We start from the raw sequence: 23130 nt of genomic DNA, 5'->3' as shown, positions 1-23130 counted from the left end.
TCCCTCAATAGTGAATTCAGGCAGTCAGACTAAACCTTTTTGGTGATAGTTTTCACATTAGGTTTCAAGTGCTAGAAACAGGATATTATTGCTGCTATAACCTTTAAAGTTAGAACAGCACCTCTTGAGGCTTATCTTTAACATCTCAGAATTACCCAATCATGTATGACACTAAACAGAAGACAGACTCCTATCCTTGCACAGTGAACATTTTGTGGTTTTTACCAAGTGATACTTCTGTTTCACTTTGACTTTTGTATCATTGATACTCTCCTCCCCTTCCCACTTTACTTACTAAAGTTCTCACTGTTTCAAAGAAGAAAGTGAAGCTTGGAATTTCTTAGAGAGGTTAATGCTTATAATTAATACTTTGGGGGAATTTTTTTAAAAAAAATGATAAAAGACTCCACTCTCATTAAAAATATTTCTTTCCTTGCAGAAGTGCAGAACTCAGAGGAATATGCTCAAGTACTGAAGAGGCTCATCAGATCACCAAATATACCTCAACAGTATTGGCTAACACTCCAATATCTGCTCAAACATTTTTCCAGAATTTGCCAGAGCTCTACCAAAAATCTTCTGAATGCGAGGTCTCTAGCTGAAATTTTCAGCCTCCTCTTGTTCAGGTGCCCAGTAGCAAGGTATGTAATACACATATGCATTAGATAACTATACAGAATATTTAAGTTATTTAGCATATGCTTTAATAAATGGTCAATATATATTTTTTACAGCTCCGACAATACGGAACACCACGTAAAAATCCTGGAAGTATTAATTTCAAGTGAATTGAATGAGAGACAACCTGCACCAGGTAAGGAAAATCTATATTTTGAAAATACAAATTGCATTTTACATTTGCTACTAATAATATAGGAATGAGAATATGTGTGTCTGTGGGTTTTTGGTTTTTTTTACATATATATCCTTTAACAGTTTTCTTTCTGAAATAGGAGGCAAACTATGTGTTCTTCTCTGATATAATTTAGCAATGGGTGCAACTGAAAAACCAAATTACCTGTTGAAACTTGTTTGCTGTTAGGAATGAGTAGTTTTCAGCTCAGAGTTTTTCAGGAGTCTTATATGCTGTCCCCCCAAGGAAAATCAGTAATAGAATCTTTATACAAGACAGCTATGAGGAATCAAGTACTGTGCATAGTAGCAGAAGGGCGTAATGGTATGTGAAGACTGAATGTCCTCACTTACCTTATTTTGTGATTATACAGCAATACGAGTCTGAGGGAAGCTCCATATAGACATACTTAGTGTTGCGAAAGAAAGGAATTTGTGCGAACTTGTTTGTTTTATTAAGTGTGTGATTGCTTTTGTTTTGCTTTTGAAATATTAATTATATTTTATTATGGATTTTGTACATTTCTGTGGTATTTTTGTGTACGGTGGTATAAACATTTGAACATATAAATAAATAAACAAAGAAACCAATCATAGGTAATTTTTAAAAAAACCCATACACTTCATTTAAAAAGAAAATAGTGTTATTGTTAAAAACAAAAAAATAAATATAGCACAGAGATAAGATCAGTTACATTCAATTCACACAAATGAAACTCTCATGAATGAAAAAGGTTATAGTTGACTGGCTAAATGTTTGTCTGGTTTTTTTTTTTTTTTAGATGTTTCTGTGTATCAAATTTGTGTGTTTGCTTTCTTTAGAAAGAGGACATAGTCATCCATCAATATAAATACAGATACATAATAGCAAGATAGCAATTTAAGAATTGCATGTTGTGATATTGAAGGCTAGAACTTTGATGGTTAAACTTGAGAACTTAGTGATTTGTTTCACTCCGGCACTTTGGATTGATACTTAAATACAGCCTGTTTTATGTCCGCAGGCACTGCTGCGTTTTATGGAATTTTAAATCTTATTTATAATGGTTTATGTGATGTTTTATGTAAAATTGTTGTGTAAATTTATATTGTCATCATTTTATATGCTTATGTATTGTGCATTTTATGTGTGCTGCACTTTGGAGTTCTTTGGTGAGCCGCCCGAGTCCCTTCGGGGATATGTTAGCACGATATAAATAAAGTTTATTATTTTTGTTTATTTTATTGTTATAGTAGTGGTAAACATAATTATAAAGATTACTGCGATGTGATATGTGATGGCATATGAGAGAGGACTTGTAGTGGTAATTGGCCAGATAAAAAAACCTTTTGATTGTCCACTCCTAACCTTCTGTTTTTCAAGCTAAACGTACCAAGCTCCATCTAGCACAGTATTGTTTATAGCAGTTCTTCAAATTTCAGACTGAAGCCTTTCCCAGCCTCACCTGAAGAGGCTGGGGATTAATCCTAGGACTTTCTGCATGCAGTGCAACCTGCTCTTGAGGTGTGCTGTAGCTCTTCTTATAACCTGATATTGGCAGGGGCCAAAATTGTTGCAGGAGATAAAGAGAGTGATTTTGCCAAGTCTGTGAACATTTTACCAGTCTTCTAGGCCTTAAGATTTGGCAGATCTTCTCAAGAGCAGAAGGAGAACCAGATCTTTTTTTATTATTATCATCAAGGTTTTTGTGTCCCACTGAAATGTGTCCTATAATAGTAATATTGAAAATTGCAAAATATCATTTTTATTATATATCAAGTTGAAAAAGAGCACATGAGTATGCAGAAGTATTTTATTTGCTCTTGAAATCCCGTAAAGTAAAGGTAAAGGTTTTCCCCTGACATTAAGTCCAGTCGTGTCCAACTCTGGGGTTGGTGCTCATCTCCATTTCTAAGCCGAAGAGTCTGTAGACACCTCCAAGGTCATGTGGCTGGCATGACTGCATGGAGCGCCGTTACCTTCCTGCTGGAGCGGTACCTATTGATCTACTCACATTTGGATGTTTTCGAACACCTAAGTTGTCAGAAGCTGGGGCTAACAGCGGGAGCTCATGCTGCTCCCCGGATTCGAACCTGCAACCTTTCAGTCTGCAAGTTCAGCATCTCAGTGCTTTAACCCAGTATGCCACCAGGTGCTCCTTAGCCTGTTAAAAATTAGAAAGTATGCATAATTCTAAGATCCATTTTCTGTGTATGGCTATCGTAAACAACCACTGAACACAGTAATTCAGAAATCATGCCTAGGATTATGCTACCAGGATCTGTAGCAGAGTTAAAAGACCTCCAACCCAATTTTAAATCTGTAACTGGTTCTTTTTGCATGTGCAATGAAGTTGAGCTTTGAACTAACACAAATAGTACTATTTGGTTATCTATCTGGTTGCTTGGCAGGATTTATTAGAGAGAATTATTATAAGTACAGTATTAACTGATAATAAGCTGTGCCTGTATAGATTCCAGTATAAAGATTCATCACACGTCACCTGTGTTGAGAGAAGATTAATGAGTCTGAGTGGATTTGGCACTGACATCATCGTTTTTATAGCTCTTCCTCCACAAAAGAGTTAGTAATAACTCAAGATTTTCAGCCCGTCTGCATTCTACTGTTTGTCCAAAAGAGGGCTCTCATTCTAAGCAAATAGAATTGCATGTAATTTTTTACAAAGTACAGTATCTTTCCCATCTGTTTAGGAAAGCTAAGCAGTGTCAGCTCTGGTTGGTACTTGGAGAGAAGACAACCAAACTAATACTAGGTGCAGTAGTCAATATTTCAGAGGAAGAAACTGGCAGGACCACCTCTGAGTAGTCTTTTCTTAAGAGAATTCTATTAAATTCATAGAGTATCCATAGATCATTGGACAATTTGAAGGCTCACAGGAACTAACACAGCACCTTATGAAACTGTTGCAACGTTTTATATCTAAAACAAAATACAGTTACTCATTGGTATGTACTACAGTTAGATGTAGAGTTGTTCCTTTTCTAACTGGCCTCTGCATCTTATTAATATCAAAAGCAAATTATGCTTTTTAAAAGAGAAAAGAAAGACAGCTGCAGGCAAAAGACACACTTCCAGTTCATTCTCTCCCCTTGTCCTATCTCCAGCACTGAGTTACACCATGCATCCACATCAACATTGTGCTGAAATTCTTCTTAGGAGGGGAGCTGTGCCCATCATGCCTCCTGCAATCTGAATCCTGGTGCCAGATAAAGCACTCACTCAACACCTAGAGCTGCCATGGCCACCTGTGTTAGAGTCTAAATTCCCAAATAAAAGCTAGAGGAAGGCATCCTAAAGAATAAATGTTGTATGTGCTTATTTTGTGTGTATATTCTTTGGCTGGTGTGGTGAGTTCTGTAATGCCTCTCTCCCACTTGTATTTTGTCAGAATTTGACAAGCATTTTGTCCCACGAGTACTTTTAAAGATAATTTGATGGTTTCTCCCCCTCTTTCTCCTTTCATTGATGGCTCGTGGCTTTATTTGTCTCACGTTTTGTTTATATAGAATTGCTTCTATTCTAAATAACTAAATAGAAAAATAAGTAGAAGAGTATTTTCATTTGCCTCATGAGCACACCTGCCATATGAGAGAGAGAAAAATCGGATTGATCCAGTCATTTTTAAATGTCAGACTCCTGTTTTGCAGTGCCGACAAATTTCATATAGAGTAGAGTCTCGTTTATCCAACCTTCGCCCATCCAATCTTTTGGATTATCCAACGCAGTCTGCCTCCCGTCCAGATTCACGGTTGTTTCAATACATTGCGATGTTTTGGTACTAAATTCATAAATACAGTAATTACTACATAACATTGCCATGTATTGAACTGCATTTTTGTCGGTTTGTTGTAAAACATGTTTTGGTGCTTAATTTGTGAAATCATAACGTAATTTGACATTTGACATTTAACAGGCTTTTCCTTAATCCCTCCTTATCATTCAGCATTTTTGCTTATCCAAAATTCTGCCAATCATTTATGTTGGATAAGCGAGAGTTTACTGTAACCCCAAATATTGTGGCTTTAAACAAATGTACTGAAAAGTGTACTCCACTAGAAAAAGTGGAACTTTTTGTGTGTGAGCAAACCTCTTTGAGATTGTGTTACTTGAAAGCTTTGTAGCAGTTGATGTACTAAGCTGAAGTGAGCAAGTGTTTAGGGAGGAGCTGAACTTTTAAGTTGATTTTAATTTGACTCAGCAGTGTAGGACTTCATTTTATGGGTCTGCAAACAACACCTGTCGTTGTGGCCCGGTGAAAGTGTGTGGAAGGTGGTGCAGTGAATGCTAACAAGCTTCTGCACTCAGTCGTGGGTTCTTGGAGGCACAGAACTTCACAAAGAAGGCTTTCATTCTAACACACACACACACCCTGAACTAGCTCAGCCACTTCCTCTACTGGGCTGCTTATAATGCTTTTCTTGACAGGCATCTACTTCAATGCTGCATGCAGCCGCTGCTTGCAGGGACTATTTTAAGGCTACTTACAATGGTCTTCTCATTTACTTGGCTAAAAGGGGACCAGTTAGTCTCGTATTGGCCACTTGTTAGCTGATGACAACTCTGACTTTGACTCTGACTTCCCTCTCCCCCTCTAAAATCCCTTGCTCAGCAAATATTTGAACCTGGCCAAGTTAATCATGAAACTGAGATCTTTATCTCGGAGGGACGTGCAAGAAACGGAGGACTTAAAAAAGTTAAAATCAGTGATGAAACAGAAATGAGGGGATAGACCCAGTCAGCACAGAAGCTGATTCTTTCCAAAGGTAAAAGGACTTGGAGTTTTTGTCTTATTCTGCAGCTTTTTCTTTTGGATTTAAGAAGCCACGCAGATAGACAGCAAGAGTGGCGAAACATCGTGGTTGTTTCAGGGATGCTTTTGGATTTAAGGATAGTTTTTTGTTGATTTTTTTTTTTACTTTTTCATTCTGTGGAGCTTGGAATTTTCAAACTGTCAGATATAAATACGTAAAGGTGTGACTGTGTGCCATTCTATACAAAGTAAGTGGCTCTTGGTTTGACTAGAGAGGGAAATGCAAACTTTTTTCAGTATTTCAGAGAAAGTTATGTGTACTAGAAATGTATCTACATTGACTTGTATGAGTTTATAAATTATAATATGTGTTACAATAAAATGTATATGCTTTAAGTAAAGCTTTCCTGGTTGAGTGAAAACTTGTAACATTCAGTGTATGCTGGAACAGTGGAAAATCACCTGTATGTCAGTGTCTTGCCGATTCTGGTTTGCCACATGGTGTCACAGCAAGCTAGACTAGTTTGGGCTAAACTGTAACCTGATCATACAAGTGTATGTGTCTAGAATTTAGCCCGAACCATACTTTCCCCTTTGGATGCTATTTGAGGAAAATGCAAATGAAAACTGCACTAACTGCCTCATCGGACTTGTTATGTGTGTGCTTTGTGTCTTTCATAAACTAATTTAAGCAATGTACCTTGGCAACAGAGCTGTTTGGAGAGCAGGTGGACTAAACCCTCAAGTTCAATGTTTGGACTTGTGTCTGGGTCTGCTGAAGTGTCCTGTTACTCGAGGCAGATGGAAGGAACATCCAAGGCATGTCTACCTAAATGGATAGGGGTGGGAGTCTACTTGAGGATGGCTTTAAGCATGTCTGTAGTAGAGCAATGAACGTGTGCCTGTTTTGCTACTGTTGATGCTGTAACTATGTCCTTGCAAGCTCATACTTGCCTGGAAGAATACAAATGGTCAAGAGGGTTTTTCATATGTGTGGTGCTTAGAGAATGTAAATTAAGTTGGTAGTTTTCTATAATACATGTTCTATAGCTGTTTTAGTATAATAATTTGGTGGTAGTGGTAGAATGCAGGTGTAAAATATTTTCTATTCCTTGCTTTGCTTTAGTAACTGTAAAATGCACAATATTCTATAGCATGTTGAGTTCTGTAGCAGAGGCATCACAAGAAATTACTCTTATATTTTAAAAAATGTTTCTGGCTTGGTTTAGTGGAAAAGGTCTCGGATAGCAAGCAATAATATCAAAGCTGATGTGGAGAAAGACTGACCAAGAATTCTTGCTCTTTAGGAATTCTCAAAAGGGCAAGCACCCTGGTGCGAGCAAGTCAAGAGAGACTCTGTGTGAACTAGGTGTCCTTAAATGTGCCTTTGCACTTTAAAAGCATGAAATGATTGAGAGGGTTGGCTTTAATTAAAAGGAAGCTGTTTAGTTTTTCACTCCTTACAGTGTAAAAATGTTGTTGCCATCGTTTACCTTAGATTTAAAGAAAGGAAAAGCTTGTGCATCAATCAGATTGTTGCGGTTTTCAGCCTTAGTGAAAAGGGGATTTTGTGAGAGAATATTTTTTTATTCCAGTGCACTGTGTATACTTTAAATATTTTAGTACAAAATTGTGCAAGATTGTTATTTATATCTCCTATCTCTCTTGCTTAAAAAGTAGATTACAAATATATATAAAAGTATGCACAGTAACCTGTACTAAACAGTAGAGCACTGTGACTGCAAAGTAATCCAGCTCTCCATATACCAAGAAATCTACTGTATTGAAAGAAAACGCTTCCTGCTGCAGCGTATCAGCCTTTTGTCAACCTGCCAGCAGTGGAATGTACCAAGCAGCAGACTGAAAAGATTAAAGGGGAGGGAAAAAGCAGCGTAAACTAAGAACATGTTCGGTGTTTTTTGTAAAAACGATCAGGTGCCGATCATAAGCGTCTGCTCTTTCTGAAATGACAATTGTTGTAAGATTAACAATGAATAACAAAAATGATGAAACAGGAGTGGTCCAGTGACATTATTTTTGACATGATTGGCTGGGGATTATGATGTAATAGGTTACAGTGCAGCCCCTTATAGGTTTTAAAATGAATTCCAAGACACCATTACAAAGAGATCTTGGCTGTTTCCTTATAACTGAGCTTTCTCACTGAAACTCACACAATGTACAACACTGTCTGGAATATGGAAGAGCTGGACATAGACTATCCTAGGACAGATATAAATTGTGGCACGGACTTGATGTTTTACATAGAAATGGACCCACCAGGTAATGCTGCAGCACTTTTGTTGACGACTAGCATATTCTGAATGTTACAGCAGTTGTTGTTTGAAAAGGAGGAAATTTTTAGGGTTAACTTACTTTGTTGCTGAATTAAATTGTATTTTGCACGGGGGGGGGGGGGGGGAGAATCAGGAAGGGGGGCTTGTACAAAATTGTTTCTTCGTCTTCAATTAATTGTCATGTGATTTCTGTTTTAGTTTCTTCTCTCACCTGTAGGTTTGCTTGTTACAGTAAAACTGTTTTGTGTCGTAGTAAAAACAAATATTTTTTCCTTAAAAATTGTGATATTTTAATTTTTTGGAATGTTGTTGCAATTGTTCTTTCTGACCATTTTTACTTAAAATCATTTAGGGAGATCATTAAACTGCATTAAATCTGTTTCATTTTACTTTTTAAAGTGTATGCAAAGTATATATGAATAGGATTTAACAATTGAACTAAAGACCCAGATTATTTTTGATTTTTTAATTCTTGATTTCAGTGTTGTCCAGATTTAGCTGTAAGCTAGAAATGCTGCAGTATCTTCTTGGGCATCCACTGTTATATGGATGCAGCTTTGACATTGAGGAGAACGGATGTAGCTTTTTCATCAGTTTTGCTATTTAGAACTGTTTCATCCTATAGAATGCTAAGATTAACACCAGGGACATTGGGGTCAGAGATGGCTTGCTTGAAGTGATTTTTGGCAGATTATTATGCAAAATGCAGTGGATCAGAGAAATCTGCCCCCCCCCCCCCCCAAAAAAAAATTATAGCAGTGCTATAGATCTGATGATTTTGGTTATTACTTACAGCATGTTGCCATTAGAAAGTAAAATGGATATTTAGATGTGATGGAAATACCTCTGGATATTTAAATATGATAGATGTGGGAAGATGATATGGTAAAGCTTCATTTCATAAAATGGTATGAATATTTAAGTTAATAGAAAGGATGGATAGTGTCATGGGGAAAACTTCAGTTTCTATCTTTTGAGGTCTAAATTGCAGCTTGTCCTAGATGGAAAGGGGAGGAGCTGTTCTCCTTGGCTGGGAGCATAAGACCTTTAAGCAATCAAAGCTGCACTCTTATTCACGCTTACCCAATGACAACCACAATAAACACAGTAGGATTTGCTTATTAATACATACAATAAGGTCTTATCGTCTTGCAAAGGAATGGATTCTGTTTACTGGTTATTTGGAGGGATTGGATGGACAGGTTTTAAATGCTGTGGTTAAAAACATATTAAAATTTCCAATAATTGACTGCCTCTGATATTATAAGTAATCATTTTAAGAATTGCATTGCTTGCTGTGTACAGAAATTCTAAGGTCTTCTTTCCTTTCACTTGCAGCACTGCCTCCTAAGCCTCCAAAGCCTAATACTGTAACAAATAACGGTATGAATAACAACATGTCTCTGCAAGATGCTGAATGGTACTGGGGAGATATCTCAAGGTAAGGGCAATAGGACACATAAGGTACTCTAAACATTTCACTGTCAATTTACTACTAGGGAAGAGATGGCTTTAGAAACAGATCAAGAGTAGCATCATTTTTAAAATATCTTGATGCAGAAAACTATGAAGGGCTATCATTTTAAATCTTTGTATTTAGGGGAGAAATTAGGTTCACACATGTTTTTCCATTGTATAAACATTTTTAAACATGTGAAGAAAGTGCTGTTCATTTAATGACTGTGTCTGGTAGAGCAAATAACCAGAAGAGTTCTTCTGAGGGTTCTAATGGTTTGCACTCTGCAAAATTAGAAAATAGAAAAGGGAAAAGTATAGTCTTAGTATAGTTTTATCATTTTTAATTTAAAATTTTAATTTTCACAGTCTTTAGCAGTTTTTGATTTTACTTGTATTTGTTTTTATTTTGTAAGAAGCTTTAACTTCCCACTTTGGGGGAGGGGTTATAAATAAATGATCAATTGAGTGATTGGGGTTTGTATTTGAAGAAGATTAACTAGATATTGTTGTTGATTCTATCACAGGGAAGAAGTCAATGAGAAGCTGCGTGACACTGCAGATGGTACATTCCTGGTACGAGATGCCTCCACCAAAATGCATGGGGACTACACACTTACCCTAAGGTGAAGATAATTGAGTTGGATTTATACATTCAAGCATTTTTAAATATGGCTGTTTTTCATAAAACATTTCAGCATAAACATGGCTAACTTCTATTTTCTGAATTTTGCTTACAGGAAAGGAGGAAATAATAAATTAATTAAAATATTTCACCGAGATGGGAAATATGGCTTTTCGGATCCATTAACGTTCAATTCTGTGGTTGAGCTAATAAATCACTACCGAAATGAGTCTTTGGCGCAATATAATCCGAAACTGGATGTTAAATTGCTTTACCCAGTATCCAAGTATCAACAGGTAAGAAGTTGTTCCTAATCTTCCCCCACTCAGGAGTGTTTGAATGTAATAACATCATTAACCAATTGGCCTTATACTGTTCAGTATTTACAAGATCATAAACTGAATTTATGGACTCATGACTGCTGGGGAGTCACATTTATATTTGTTCACAACTGAACATGACTCTCAACCCCTACCCTCTTTTGGTCTGGCAGCATCTCCAACCAAGGGGTTTCCAAGGTGTTGCAGATCTGGGCACTGGGAAATGACATTTCCCAGTGCCCAGAACTGCAACACCTTAGAAAGTAGGGTACCTCAGGAGGCATAGTTGTGACAGGAGCCCAAGGGGGTCTCTCCAGCTTCTGATTCGAGATGTGTTGCATCCAAAAGCATGTTGCAGATATCATTTCAGTAAACTGCCAGGTTGAAAATGTCGTTTATTATGGAATGGCATCATCAGATATAACTATGATGATCTTGACAATGCAGGATCTCGACCATTGTTTCAGTTGAAGTCACCTTTAAGTGCTATAGCAAATTTTTACTAGAATATCTCTTTGACTTCATCAGATGTAAAAGTAGGGTCTTTTCTGCATCAAGATGATCATGGCACAATGTTCCTGTTCATATGAAATAGTCACATAATTCTTTGTACAAGTTTTTCCTATAACAGTAGTTTCTCTTTCTGCAATGTGCATCAATACCCAAAATAACCTCTTGTTGTTAGTATATAATAATTTTGGGAGAGGTGTGTGAATATGTAATAGTAAAACAAACAAACCCAGAAAGAGAAATGTATAGCTCTTAATGATATAACCTTTTTTTGGTTATGCAGGAACCTCATTGCATTTGATGAACAGATAAGCTTATTACACGTTAAAGTGTATACATCATACATGTGCTTTTGGTGACAATATTAGCCATAATGTTCTTTGTCAACTCGTGTTGTAGGGAAATTTATTGCATAGATGTTAATTCTTTTATAAATAACTTGTTTGATTATTTTATGAAAAACTTATGTGCTGTAAGATACTCCTTTTTCTCACTGGTTCTGTTTGCACCTTCTTCCAGGATCAAGTGGTGAAAGAAGACAGCATTGAAGCTGTTGGGAAAAAATTACATGAATATAATATCCAGTTCCAAGAAAAGAACAGGGAGTATGACAGACTCTATGAGGACTACACAAGGACATCTCAGGTGAGCAGGTCAACCACACACCCAGCCTCTAAAGTGATCCTTCTCATTAGGGCTCTTGCTGACAGTGTTCTGAGTTTAAAATATTACATTTCAGAGATTTAATCCAGGCAGCTGTGATAATGTTCTGAAAAAGAACATGTTTTTAATAGCTGGACAAGTTTGGGATTGTTGTTTCATTCCTAAACCATCAGTGATTTGGGAACAACTTACGCAGGTTCCTCATATGCTGAATACCAATTTACTTTTCAAGTGTTCTGCTCTCCAGTCACTTCCAGGCGCACTACTATGACATTAATTATTATGGGGAGAAATTTAATGTTATTCATACTGCACTGCTTTGTAGATATGTCAGGAATATGTTCCTTGTAGATGGGTTCAAAAGTTGTATATAAAAGTATTTCAGCTGATTAATTAGTTTATAACTCCTTTAAAAACATTATTTCCTGCATTGTAGTAGAAATACAGAGTTTAAGGTGGCCCCATTGGCCATTGTAGTTTTAGTATTTAACTGCAAAGTTATCTAACATTAACTAGACTGTCGAAGACTTTCATGGCTGGAATCACTGGGTTGTTTTGAGTTTTCTGGGCTGTATGGCTATGTTCTAGAAACATTCTCTCCTGATGTTTTGCCCACATCTATGGCAGGCATCCTCAAAGATTGTGAGGTCTCTTAGAAACTAGGCAAGTGAGGTTTATATATCTGTGGAATGTCCAGGGTGGGAGAAAGAACTCTTATCTGCTTGAGGCAAGTGTGAATGTTGCAATTGACCATCTTGATTAGTATTTAATGGCTTTGCAGCTTCAAAACATGGCTAGTTGCTGCCTGGGAGCATCCAATTGCAACATTTACACTTGCCTCAAGCAGATAAGAGCTCTTTCTCCCACCCTGGACATTCCAGATATAAAACCTCACTTGCCTAGTGTGTATCAGATCTCACAACCGCTGAGGATGTCTGTCATAGATGTGGGAGAAAGGTCAGGAGATAATGTTTCTGGAACATGACCATACAGCCTGGAAAACTCACAGCAACCCAGTAACTAGACTGTTTAATATTAAGGAAATAATTGTATGGCAAAGCAGTATTGAAATGCTTATCGGGAATTAGCCAAATTAAAAGTGGAGAAAATCTTAGGTGTGCCTAATATTGATACTCTTGATGTTGGCCATATTCAATGTGTATTTGTCTTTATAATTTGCTATCTCCCTTATAAATTTTCACAAGTGTAGTTTATTGCAGAAAAATAGGAATCTAAAGAACTTCATCAAGTGTGGCCAAGAGCTAGGAATTTTTAGAAGCAGTTTGTTACATGGTAGTGGTTGCATGGGAAAAATATCAGACTTGAGTCTCTCTCATCTCCAGTTTGAGCTGAGAAAAAAATACTATTTGATACACTGGTTTTCTGCCAGTTAGAATAGATAATGCCCACTATCAATCGGATAAATGGCTGGTTGGATAAAATGTCCTGGGTTCCATAGTAAAATTTGAGATTTCCCAACCTTTGGTCCTTCAGGTGTTTTGGGCTTCCAACTTCCAGAAATCCCAGGTGTTAGGAATTGTGGAAGCTGAAGTCCAAAACACCTGGAAGGCCAAAGGTTAGGAACCATTGCTGTAGACCAGTGCATCTCAACCTGTGGGTCCCCAGGTGTTTTGACCTTCAACTTCCACAAATCCCAGTCAGTTTACCAGCTGTTAGGATTTCTGGGGGTTGAAGGCCAAAACATCTGGGGGACCCACAAGTTGAGAACCACTGCTCTAGATGGATTGTCTGCATTCCTACTCTATGGTTGTTTTCAAGCAACACCCTGTGCAAGTTTACTAATATTTAACAATGCCATGCTACAGATCTGCTTCATGTTCAGATTAGTCTATTGCTTTCAAGAGTTTTTCTGAAGTTGCATCTCATCTCTTGTTTAGGAAATTCAAATGAAAAGAACTGCTATTGAAGCATTTAATGAAACCATAAAAATATTTGAGGAGCAGTGCCAAACACAGGAAAGATACAGCAAAGAATATATTGAAAAATTCAAACGGGAAGGAAATGAGAAAGAAATACAAAGGTTAGTTGGAACTGTATTTCCATTTGCATGCAAGTGGCATCAGAATAACAAGGTGGATCTGTCTGACCAGGTTCTAACATATCATTTCCCTTCTAGAATTATGCATAACTATGAAAAACTGAAATCTCGAATCAGTGAAATTGTGGACAGTCGGCACAGACTAGAAGAGGATTTAAAGAAGCAAGCGGCTGAATATAGAGAAATTGATAAACGCATGAACAGCATTAAACCAGACCTTATACAACTCAGAAAGACTAGAGATCAGTACTTGATGTAAGTAGCTATCATTGCCAGACGTACAACTGTTTAGTCATTATTCAGAATGTGATTTTCATGACTATATTGCCATAACTAACTATGTCTTCAAAATTGCTTTCCAGGTGGCTAACTCAGAAGGGTGTTCGGCAAAAGAAATTGAATGAATGGCTTGGCAATGAAAATACAGAAGAGTGAGTATCCAAATCCCTTGTGAACTACATGTCAGTTAAATTCTGCTTGAGCACATTTTGATGATGGAGTTTACATATTCATAGAATCATAGAATCCTAGAGTTGGAAGAGACCTCATGGGCCATCTAGTCCAACCCCCTGCCAAGAAGCAGGAATATTGCATTCAAAGCACCCCTGACAGATGGCCATCTAGCCTCTGTTTAAAAACCTCCAAAGAAGGAGCCTTCACCACACTCCAAGGCAGAGAGTTCCACTGCTGAACGGCTCTCACAGTCAGGAAGTTTTTCCTCATGTTCAGATGGAATCTCCTTTCTTGTAGTTTGAAGCCATTGTTCCGTGTCCTAGTCTCCAGGGAAGCAGAAAACAAGCTTGCTCCCTCCTCTCTGTGACTTCCTCTCACATATTTATACATGGCTATCATATCTCCTCTCTGCCTTCTCTTCTTCAGGCTAAACATGCCCAGCTCCTTAACCCGCTCCTCATAGGGCTTGTTTTCCAAACCTTTGATCATTTTAGTCGCTCTCCTCTGGACATATATTCTACTGTAAGGACAATAAAGGAGAGATATCTTTCATATCAACCGTTTCTCCCTGAAATTCAGGTGCTAGATGAGATCTAGATCAGGTATGGGCAAACTTCGGCCCTCCAGGTGTTTTGGACCAACTGCCGGCCGTTAGGAATTGTGGGAGTTGAAGTCCAAAACACCTGGAGAGCCAAAGTTTGCCCTTACCTGATCTAGAATCTTACTTAAATAGACAATCTGTAGCCCTTTTTTTTCTCTTCACTAAAGCAAAGCAATCCGTGTCCATGTAACAATTGCACACAGATCACCTGCTTGTATGCCAAATCTAGTGTATAAAAGGGCCCTAATATTCTGTTGAATGCCCAGTTGTGACTTGAAATAGTCAATTTCAACTCTTAACTGCTTGGGAAAGCAACTGAGGGAGAACACGAGAGGCTTTCAGCCTGTTTTAGGTGCTGCTCCTCTTTGGAAGACTTTTGCTCAAAGCTGTTACTTGTAGCTGCAGAGTGTTCCAAAATAGAGTAAACAACAGAAGAAGACAAATTACAGAAATGTGCAGAGAAAGACCTGGAGGGAATCTATTCCCTTTTTTACTCTGTGAACAAGAACAATTTGAATTGCTATAACTTGATCTTAAGGCGGGTTTATGATTTGGGGCAAGAGAGGAGTAGAATAATGGTATCTGTTTTTTGTCAATACGTAGACACCCCAAAAAGCATAGTGCATCCTAATCACCTGGCATTAAATTGTTCAGTGTTGACACAGTATAGCACCATTATTAATAACAATACCATCAGTGCTAGGTGGAGTATTAGTTTCTTCCAGCTCATTTATTGTCATAATGGATGGTTAACAATAATCTTCTTGATCACATTGAAAGGTTGGGGCATTAGATTCAAAATTTTAGTTGTGCTTTCCTAAATTTGGAAGATAATGAGGGAGCTATGATTAGGAAATTGGTTGTCCCTGGATCTCAGAACATTGTTTGAAAATGCTAAGTGAGCTATCTTTGGAAGTCATTAATGAAACAAATCTTCATGTTTTAAACAGCCAATACTCTATGGTGGAAGACGATGAGGATTTACCTCATCATGATGAGCGAACATGGAATGTTGGAAATATCAACAGAAGCCAAGCTGAAAATTTATTACGTGGAAAGCGGGATGGGACCTTTCTTGTTCGGGAAAGCAGTAAACCGGGTTGCTATGCCTGCTCTGTTGTGTATGTATTTTATTGTTTTTGCCTACTTTTAAAGCGGTGGCAGAGCAGTAAATGAATCTGCCCTTCCCCCCATGATGTCTCATTGCCACACCTTCTACAGTAAAAGTGTTTCTAATCTATCCTCCTCCAGCATGGTGCCTTCCAAATGTGTTGGCTGACAGTTCTCATCATTCCCAGCCAGCATGCTCACAGCTGAGGAAAACTGGTGTTATTGGAGGTCAACCAGTTATATAACTATTCATTTCTTTACCTTAGTGGTTGCTAAGGTAGTGAAGGCTGATAGTGTTTGTTACCAACCTTTTGCCCCACCTGTCTAGTCTAGAACAGCTCTATGCTGGAGGAGGAGATGCAACTAGTCACCGCAGTGGTTCTCAACCTGAGGGTCCCTAGATGTTTTGGCCTTCAACTCCCAGAAATCCTAACAGCTGGTGAACTGGCCAGGATTTCTGGGAGTTGTAGACCAAAACACCTGGGAACAGGTTGAGAACTAGTGCATGTGTGAGAAATGAATGCTATGTCATATTTTCCCAAACTGTTATTGCTTGTGTACCTCATTTTTTTTCTTCAAAATGCTTACTGAATGTCTCTACTCTCCTGTTTTGCACTCTGTTAGCCCAGTTCAGTTTTCTGGCCATTGATATACTTCATTCAGATTGAAGTTACTCACTTGATGATTAAGTGGCACAGAATGCATTTTAAGCTGAATAACATTACATTCCTCTAAGCTCATATGGGTTGTATCCATAGCAAAATGAGAAAGCTGTCATTTATAGCAATTCCCTTGGTGATCCCTACATCCAACAAAAATTTTCTCCAGAGGGTTTTTTTTTTTCCAGAGAGGAAGGGGTTTTTCAGATTAATAAAGGAAGTTGCACAAACGCTGCAGACACATGTGGTATCCCTCCAATCCTTCTTTCCATGTTGCAAGGAGTGAAGTTTTTACTGCAAGGATGGGAAATTATGCCCTTTTTATGTCTCCCAATATTCCTCTAATTCCTTCAAAGCCCCCCCCCCCCACACACACACACACTCCTTTCTTTTTTGAAAAAAAATGAGATGTGCAAAAAGTCACCCGAAAATAATAAGTCACTATTCCTGAGAGGTGAGCTTACTATTACTTAATTTAGACCCTCAAACCTCAAACCCACCCCACAAAAGAAAAAGTGAAATAAAAACAACTTTGGCTACCACTGAATTTGAATATTCAGCTATTTTGTGGGCAGTTTTAGGCGGAGGGATATGGTCTAAGGAGGGGGACATGGGGTGAAATTTGATCTGCACTCCCATCACAGTGTTACTAGGTGAGACATCATTATGTAGAATACTGTCCTCCCAGGTAAATATGTATAGGGTTGAAATATTAAGATCTGTAAGAAGTATTCTGACAGAGGCTGATGCATTAGAGAAAAAGGTGGTTTTTTATTTGCTATGGTGAAGAATATAGATGATTGAAATGTTGTCAGTTCATCATAAATAAGACAATTCAAGTTGTTTTAGACCAGTGGTTCTCAACCTGTGGGTCCCCAGATGTTTTGACCTTCAACTCCCATAAATCCTAATAGCTGGTAAACTGACAGGGATTTCTGGGAGTTGTAGGCCAAAACACCTGGGAACCCACAGGTTAAAAACCACTGTTTTAGACTATACATAGTCTTGTGCATTTGTATAGAATCACAATCCATTTCTGTTTGTTTCAATCATAAAGTCCCATTTTCCTTTTTGAGCCTGCTTGCCCCACACACTCTCCTTGGAAAGAGAGAGTGTGTGGCGAACAGGCCCAAAGCACCCTTGCCTGCCAGGACCTACAGCTGAGTGCCGAAATTTGGCCAACCGAACAGTAACCATTACTACTTTCCTTTCGTTCCACTTATGTTTCCGTACCGGAGGGTGGTGTACCATTTTGTGCCTTCCAAATGAACAAAACACAATTTAATGGATGAAACTGTAACTGGGCCCATGACTACTATACAGTAATTACAATTGAAAGCAAATCTGTTTTTTCTTTTATTTAAAAGACAGTTAAAATCTCTTCCTTGGCCCCTTAAAAACAACCTCCTTTTTTTCTCCTTGTAGGGTGGATGGTGAAGTGAAGCACTGTGTTATCAACAAAACACCTACTGGTTATGGATTCGCAGAGCCATATAACTTGTACAACTCTCTGAAAGAACTGGTGCTACATTATCAACACACTTCGCTAGTGCAGCACAATGACTCACTCAACGTCACACTAGCCTATCCAGTATATGCACAGCAGAGGCGATGAAGATGTTAATACTCTGGGGTTTGTCTCTTTTTATTCAATGCCCACAAAGATAATTCAACAGTCTTGAGGCCTCTGGATAGTGAATGCTCTTGCGTTGGAGCTAAGCCGTCAAAGCCGTCTGTCTTCGGATGGGACTCAAGCTTCCTTCACAACCGCGGTGGGAGAAATAGCTGAGTTAAGAGCTGTGAACACACCTTTCTAATCTAAAGTGCTTTTTTGAAAAACAAAATAACCTGAGTAAAGGAAAACAAAACAAGAAGAAAGAAGTGCTACACCTGTCTCACTGCAGGGACATAGAGGCCTTTAACCATGGTGCTTGTTGACCATTTCCTTGAAGCTTTAAGAGCTCAAATGTTGGGACTCTGAAGACCGCAAAGTACAGCAGGGGCTGTATAAATGGCAACGTACTTTCACAGTTGTGACTTGGGTGATGCAGCTGTGTGCAATGGATGCAAGATGCCCAGAGCTGTGGATGGCTGGTTTTCTGAAGAATATGTAGCAGAATGGCACTTTTGTTTTTAAGGGACACTTTAAAAGACTTGACAGTGTGTTCTTCAGAGAAACAGATATGGTAACAGAAGTGCCAGGAAGTGTTTTTGTTTAGACATTGAAAAATCTTGTTTTGAGAAGATATTTAAGACTGAAGAAAACTGGGCTATTACAGCCTACAGTATATAATATGTACATAGTTCTGGATGACTAACTATTGTAGATGGATAATGTGTCAATACCAAACTCATTCTGTTCATTATTTGTTTCTGGGTTTTGTTTTGTTTTTTTGTTTTGTTTCCTTTCCCCCCCCCCCCCCTTTTTTTTTTGGAAAAGCGTAATCCTTACACTGCTATGCAATACTTCATTTTCTATAGGCTGTTTTGGTTCAAGTGTAAATGGAGGATAAGCTTTTTTCCCCCTTTCTTTCCTTTTTGTCATCTCAAAATGTTCCCTTAATGACTATTGTTGTGTTCATTTCCATTTTGTTCATTCTTTCCCTTCTTTCCTCTTTTTTTAATTTTAAAATGAAATGTACAGGACGTCAGTAAAAGATGGCTTCAGAATTAAAGCTATGAGTTATTTTAACAGGGTTTGTCCCCTTTTTATAGAGTATTGAGCTGCTAGCTCAAGATTAAAATTGAAAATTTCCTTTCTAACTAAAGATTATGTTGGGCAGTGCCTGATAAGCTTCAAAGCTGCTTCAATAAAATATATGAACATTGCAAAGTATTACTGAGTCAAACAATACTGTTTGAAAAAATATCTTCAGATGATGGTATCCCACTATGTACGGTCCATTTTTAGATTTCTGTCCTGGGTATGTTTGTATTTGAAAGAGGACATTTACTTTGAAGTAGTAAACAGATGGGAATCATTGACTGTAAAATTAAACTTAATCTTTTAGATGAAATCATGTGAAATTTTAACTAACCATTCTAGACATGGCATTGAAGTTACTTTTCACATCATACAGAGAAACAGTTTCAGTTGGTTGCTTTCTTTTAAGTATAACAGAACACAAAATTTTAGGAAGCCCTATTTCTGTGACACCTATTTTCCACAGTTAATATTTTGTTACGTTATATTTCTGTGAAATAAAATAATCAAAAATTCTCATCTGAAAATACACATTAGGTAATAATGAGGTAAAAATGTCAGAAACATGAAACCTCAGTGTTAATAGTATTTTACCAAATCCCACACTCCTTGAACAATAACTTTAAAAATCAAGGTTTTGTTTTTTAGTTAAAGGATGCTTGGAGACTTTTTTTTAGTGAGTAAGCAAAAGATAGATCTTACAGTGCTCTTTATGGTTTTGACCTGTTAGGCAATCTGTGCTTCTTAGAACGAAGCATTAAGGACTATTTGTAGATATGTTTTCTATCATTTGCTAACATTATAGATATGTTAGTTTTGTTCCCTTTTTTAAAAAAAAAATACCGGTGTCTTTTATATCTGAAGCTGTGTGAGGAGTTTGTTTATACTATGTTGACTTTTGCTTTCTTGGGGAATGTGGTTTATTTCAGCATATTTTAGAGTTCAGTTCAAACTCCTCTGAAAGTTAATGAAGAGAAGCTTTGGAAAGAGTTAGGACTGTAGCTGCAAGCTGGAAGCTTTAATTCTCTTGAGCTGGATTGGTCACATTTGAGTCAGTGGGGTTACTCTTGGTCTATTCAGGAGGAAGTGAACTAAGATGCATTTCATCTCACGAAGCAAAGTTCAATGAAAAATGTACACCTGTTTTAGTTCATTGATTCTTCCTCACCAGAACTCTCAAGAATAGAACAAACACACCTCATGCTCTGTTTTTTTGTTTGTGAAGGGCAATTTGATGGTCATTAAATAGCAAGTTATTTGTAATTGTAATGTGACCGAAATGCACTTTGATAGAGCAACATGAATGTGCATCAGTAGGTTCTCGCCCTTGGCTTATTGTCAAACAGACAGTTGATATTGTCAGTTCTGAACAATCTGTTTGGAGGGAAGAGAAAATTGAATCTGAGCCCCTGTTGAAGGGGTAAATTTGGGACCCAGACTCAGCCCTTCAGTCCCCCTAAGCCCCCAAAACAGTTGATCGGCACTTGGATTTGACAGTACAGACCATGTGTTTGGTGCTATATGCTGTTGCCACCTATACAGCATTGTAGAACTGAACTGGATACAGTGGGTCAGCCTTGAGAACTATATACACAGTATGTTTTGTAGTAGAGGGTTCTCAATCCACACATAAAAGCCTGCTCCTGTGCATCCATCTCTCCCTCTCTGGCTGAGGATACAGAGAGGCAAAACCAAAACTCCTGAACTACAAAGATAACTTAACAGGGCTTTTGGAATACAAACTGCCATGTTTATATCATGAAAACAACTACTACAGACAAAACAAGTTATGGGTTCCTTAACTTGAGGCTAAGATTTGTGGTCTCTGATATACTTCTATATATGTATGTATGATGGAGAGAAAGAGTGTGTGAATGGCCATTTTCTAAAAGCTGTTTTCAGCCATTAAAGCATGCAGTGATTTTTGCTCCAAATTTCCCATTTGTCCAAACAGGCTGGATGTGATGGACTGGGAGTGTTCCTAATTGTATTTTAGTGTATGGATTTTGTTGTCACTTGTGTTGTTAGCTGCCCTGAGGGCCCTCTAAACCCTTCAGCTGGAAATGCATTTTTTTAAAGCAACAAACAGAATCATATTCTAATAATTGGACGTTTGTATAAATGGGAGTACTCTTTGCATGGAGATAATTCAATTCAGATATATAAGATTTGCTTTTATAAATTACATTTGAATATGCAGGAAGTCTGTTCTATGTGCAGTCATTATACTAAACTAAATATGTTCTAACATCTCTTTGTATTAAAAAGGAACGCACACACTTTCCCCCCAGACAAAGGAACTTATCACACAACACTGTTAAAGTGCTATATTTCACTTTATCTGCCATGACAACATCTCATGGTATCTTGGGATTTGCACATTAGGGAGGAACACTTAGAATTCTCAGCCAAAGAGCTCGTGGTCCACGCTAAACTACAAAGCCCATAATTCTACAAGGTGTTGGCATGGCAGTTAACATGGAATATAGTGCTTTTAACAGTGTGGTGTGATAGGTAACAAAGAGTGAATGGCATGGGTGCATCTGAGTTTAAATTCAAGTAACTGAAAGGCATAGGGAGCTTGGAAAAGGTCATGTTTCTATAATTTGTTTTAATGTGTAAAGCCAAATTTTATGTTTCAGTGTCAGCTGTTATGTAGAAAAAGTGGCTTTGTCTTGTGGTTTAACAATGAGCTATGAAGCTTTTGGGGGAAAGTATCATCCTGATCTTTTTTATTGGGGAGAAACATTTGTTCAATTTAACACTGCTTTTGCTATGCATGATGTTTGGAGAAGCGATGCCTTTTACTCGGAATCGCTTTCAAAATGGGCAGTTCCAAGCACAATGCCTCCCATGGGACATAGTTCAAAATGCACTATTCCATTTTTGGGGGAAATTAGTTTAGTAAGATCTAGTTAAAATGGGCAAATAAGAAATTTAAGACAAACTTAACATTGCTTTTTGTCCCAATGAGATTGCATTAGCTGCCCAAGATGCTGCTATTTTATTTTTAAGTTCCTCCCTTTAAAAAACATAAGCTCTGTTCTGTTAAATGTGTTTTTAAAACATTAAAAATTCTTTGTTTAATTTTTTTAGGGAGGCTGACGCTAAATGGATCAGTTGTGTACATTGCCTTTAAAAGGCAATATTAACAAATGCACCTCCTTAAAAAATGTTGGCTTTCTGAAATTGATGGAGCTGTTGTCCTGTTTTTAAGTTGCTTAAAACAGAATAAAAGTGGTTTTGAAACTACATCTGATGTCTGGACTCCTCACTGAGGTACTTGCATATAAACTGGCACTTTTTTGTATAGGGATCAAAGGTAAACAAATGGTTGCAGCAAATAATTTTACATGCACACAAAAATTCAAGAATAGGGGTTAAAAACAACTTGCTAAAATTGTGATCCTACTATCCCTGGGAGGATGAAGAAAAGGGTGTTGGCCTTTTTCTCATGGCCATGGTAAACTAAGGTGAATTGTGGATTGAAGAATAATATCTTACCACCTTTTTGTTGCTGATATGGAAACATCATCCTGCATTGCTAGCAAAAGAGAACTGTTCCCTTTGGACCCTTCAACCCAAATCCAAAGACCTCCCTAAGCTGATTCCCATATCTATCCTGTTGGTAAAAGCATGGATAGGATTTATTGTCGAAGGCTTTCATGGCCAGAATCACTAGGTTGTTGTAGGTTTTTCAGGCTATATGGCAATGTTCTAAAAGCATTCTCCTTACATTTCACTCGCATCTATGGCAGGAATCCTCAGAGGTTGTGAGGTCTGAACAATCTCAGGATGCCTGCCATAGATGCAGGTGAAATGTCAGGAGAGAATGCTTCTGGAATATAGCCATCCAGCCCGAAAAAATTTACAAAAACCCAGTTAACCTATGTTTTTTATTGGTAAAATTTGTTCAAAGCCTTTGACTTCCTCTAACGCTGAGAACGTAACTTGTCCCAACACAACACGAAAACAAAACACTGGCTCAAAACTTACAGCTGTAATGCAACATTTATAGTTAACAATATAAAAAAACTCAGTTTTCATACACAAACAACAAAACGCATGTTG

General features: G+C 37.7%; 1 protein-coding gene across 7 annotated transcripts in view; it reads left to right on the top strand.

The window, feature by feature from the left end:
* PIK3R1 (phosphoinositide-3-kinase regulatory subunit 1) overlaps positions 1–23130 on the top strand; it is a 133169-nt gene that overhangs the window by 47649 nt on the left and 62390 nt on the right. For 2 of the 7 annotated variants that reach the window (XM_060761593.2, XM_060761594.2), the window contains 11 exons: positions 440–641; positions 735–814; positions 9239–9341; positions 9883–9981; positions 10096–10276; positions 11330–11455; positions 13372–13514; positions 13611–13787; positions 13895–13963; positions 15537–15707; positions 17781–22311. In XM_060761593.2, coding sequence (XP_060617576.2) covers positions 440–641; positions 735–814; positions 9239–9341; positions 9883–9981; positions 10096–10276; positions 11330–11455; positions 13372–13514; positions 13611–13787; positions 13895–13963; positions 15537–15707; positions 17781–17970 — 1541 coding nt within the window. In that variant the 3' untranslated portion in view covers positions 17971–22311. Of the gene's footprint in view, positions 1–439; positions 642–734; positions 815–5345; positions 5617–5826; positions 5852–7547; positions 7887–8914; positions 9008–9238; positions 9342–9882; positions 9982–10095; positions 10277–11329; positions 11456–13371; positions 13515–13610; positions 13788–13894; positions 13964–15536; positions 15708–17780; positions 22312–23130 lie in introns of those variants that run through there. The other 5 variants (XM_060761597.2, XM_060761598.2, XM_060761595.2 and 2 more) reach the window with 5 other exon arrangements.

Source organism: Anolis sagrei, chromosome 2, assembly GCF_037176765.1.
Source record: "Anolis sagrei isolate rAnoSag1 chromosome 2, rAnoSag1.mat, whole genome shotgun sequence".
NCBI lineage: Eukaryota > Metazoa > Chordata > Lepidosauria > Squamata > Dactyloidae > Anolis > Anolis sagrei.
Note: the sequence above shows the minus strand (reverse complement) of the source record. Positions and strands in the feature narration are given on the sequence as shown.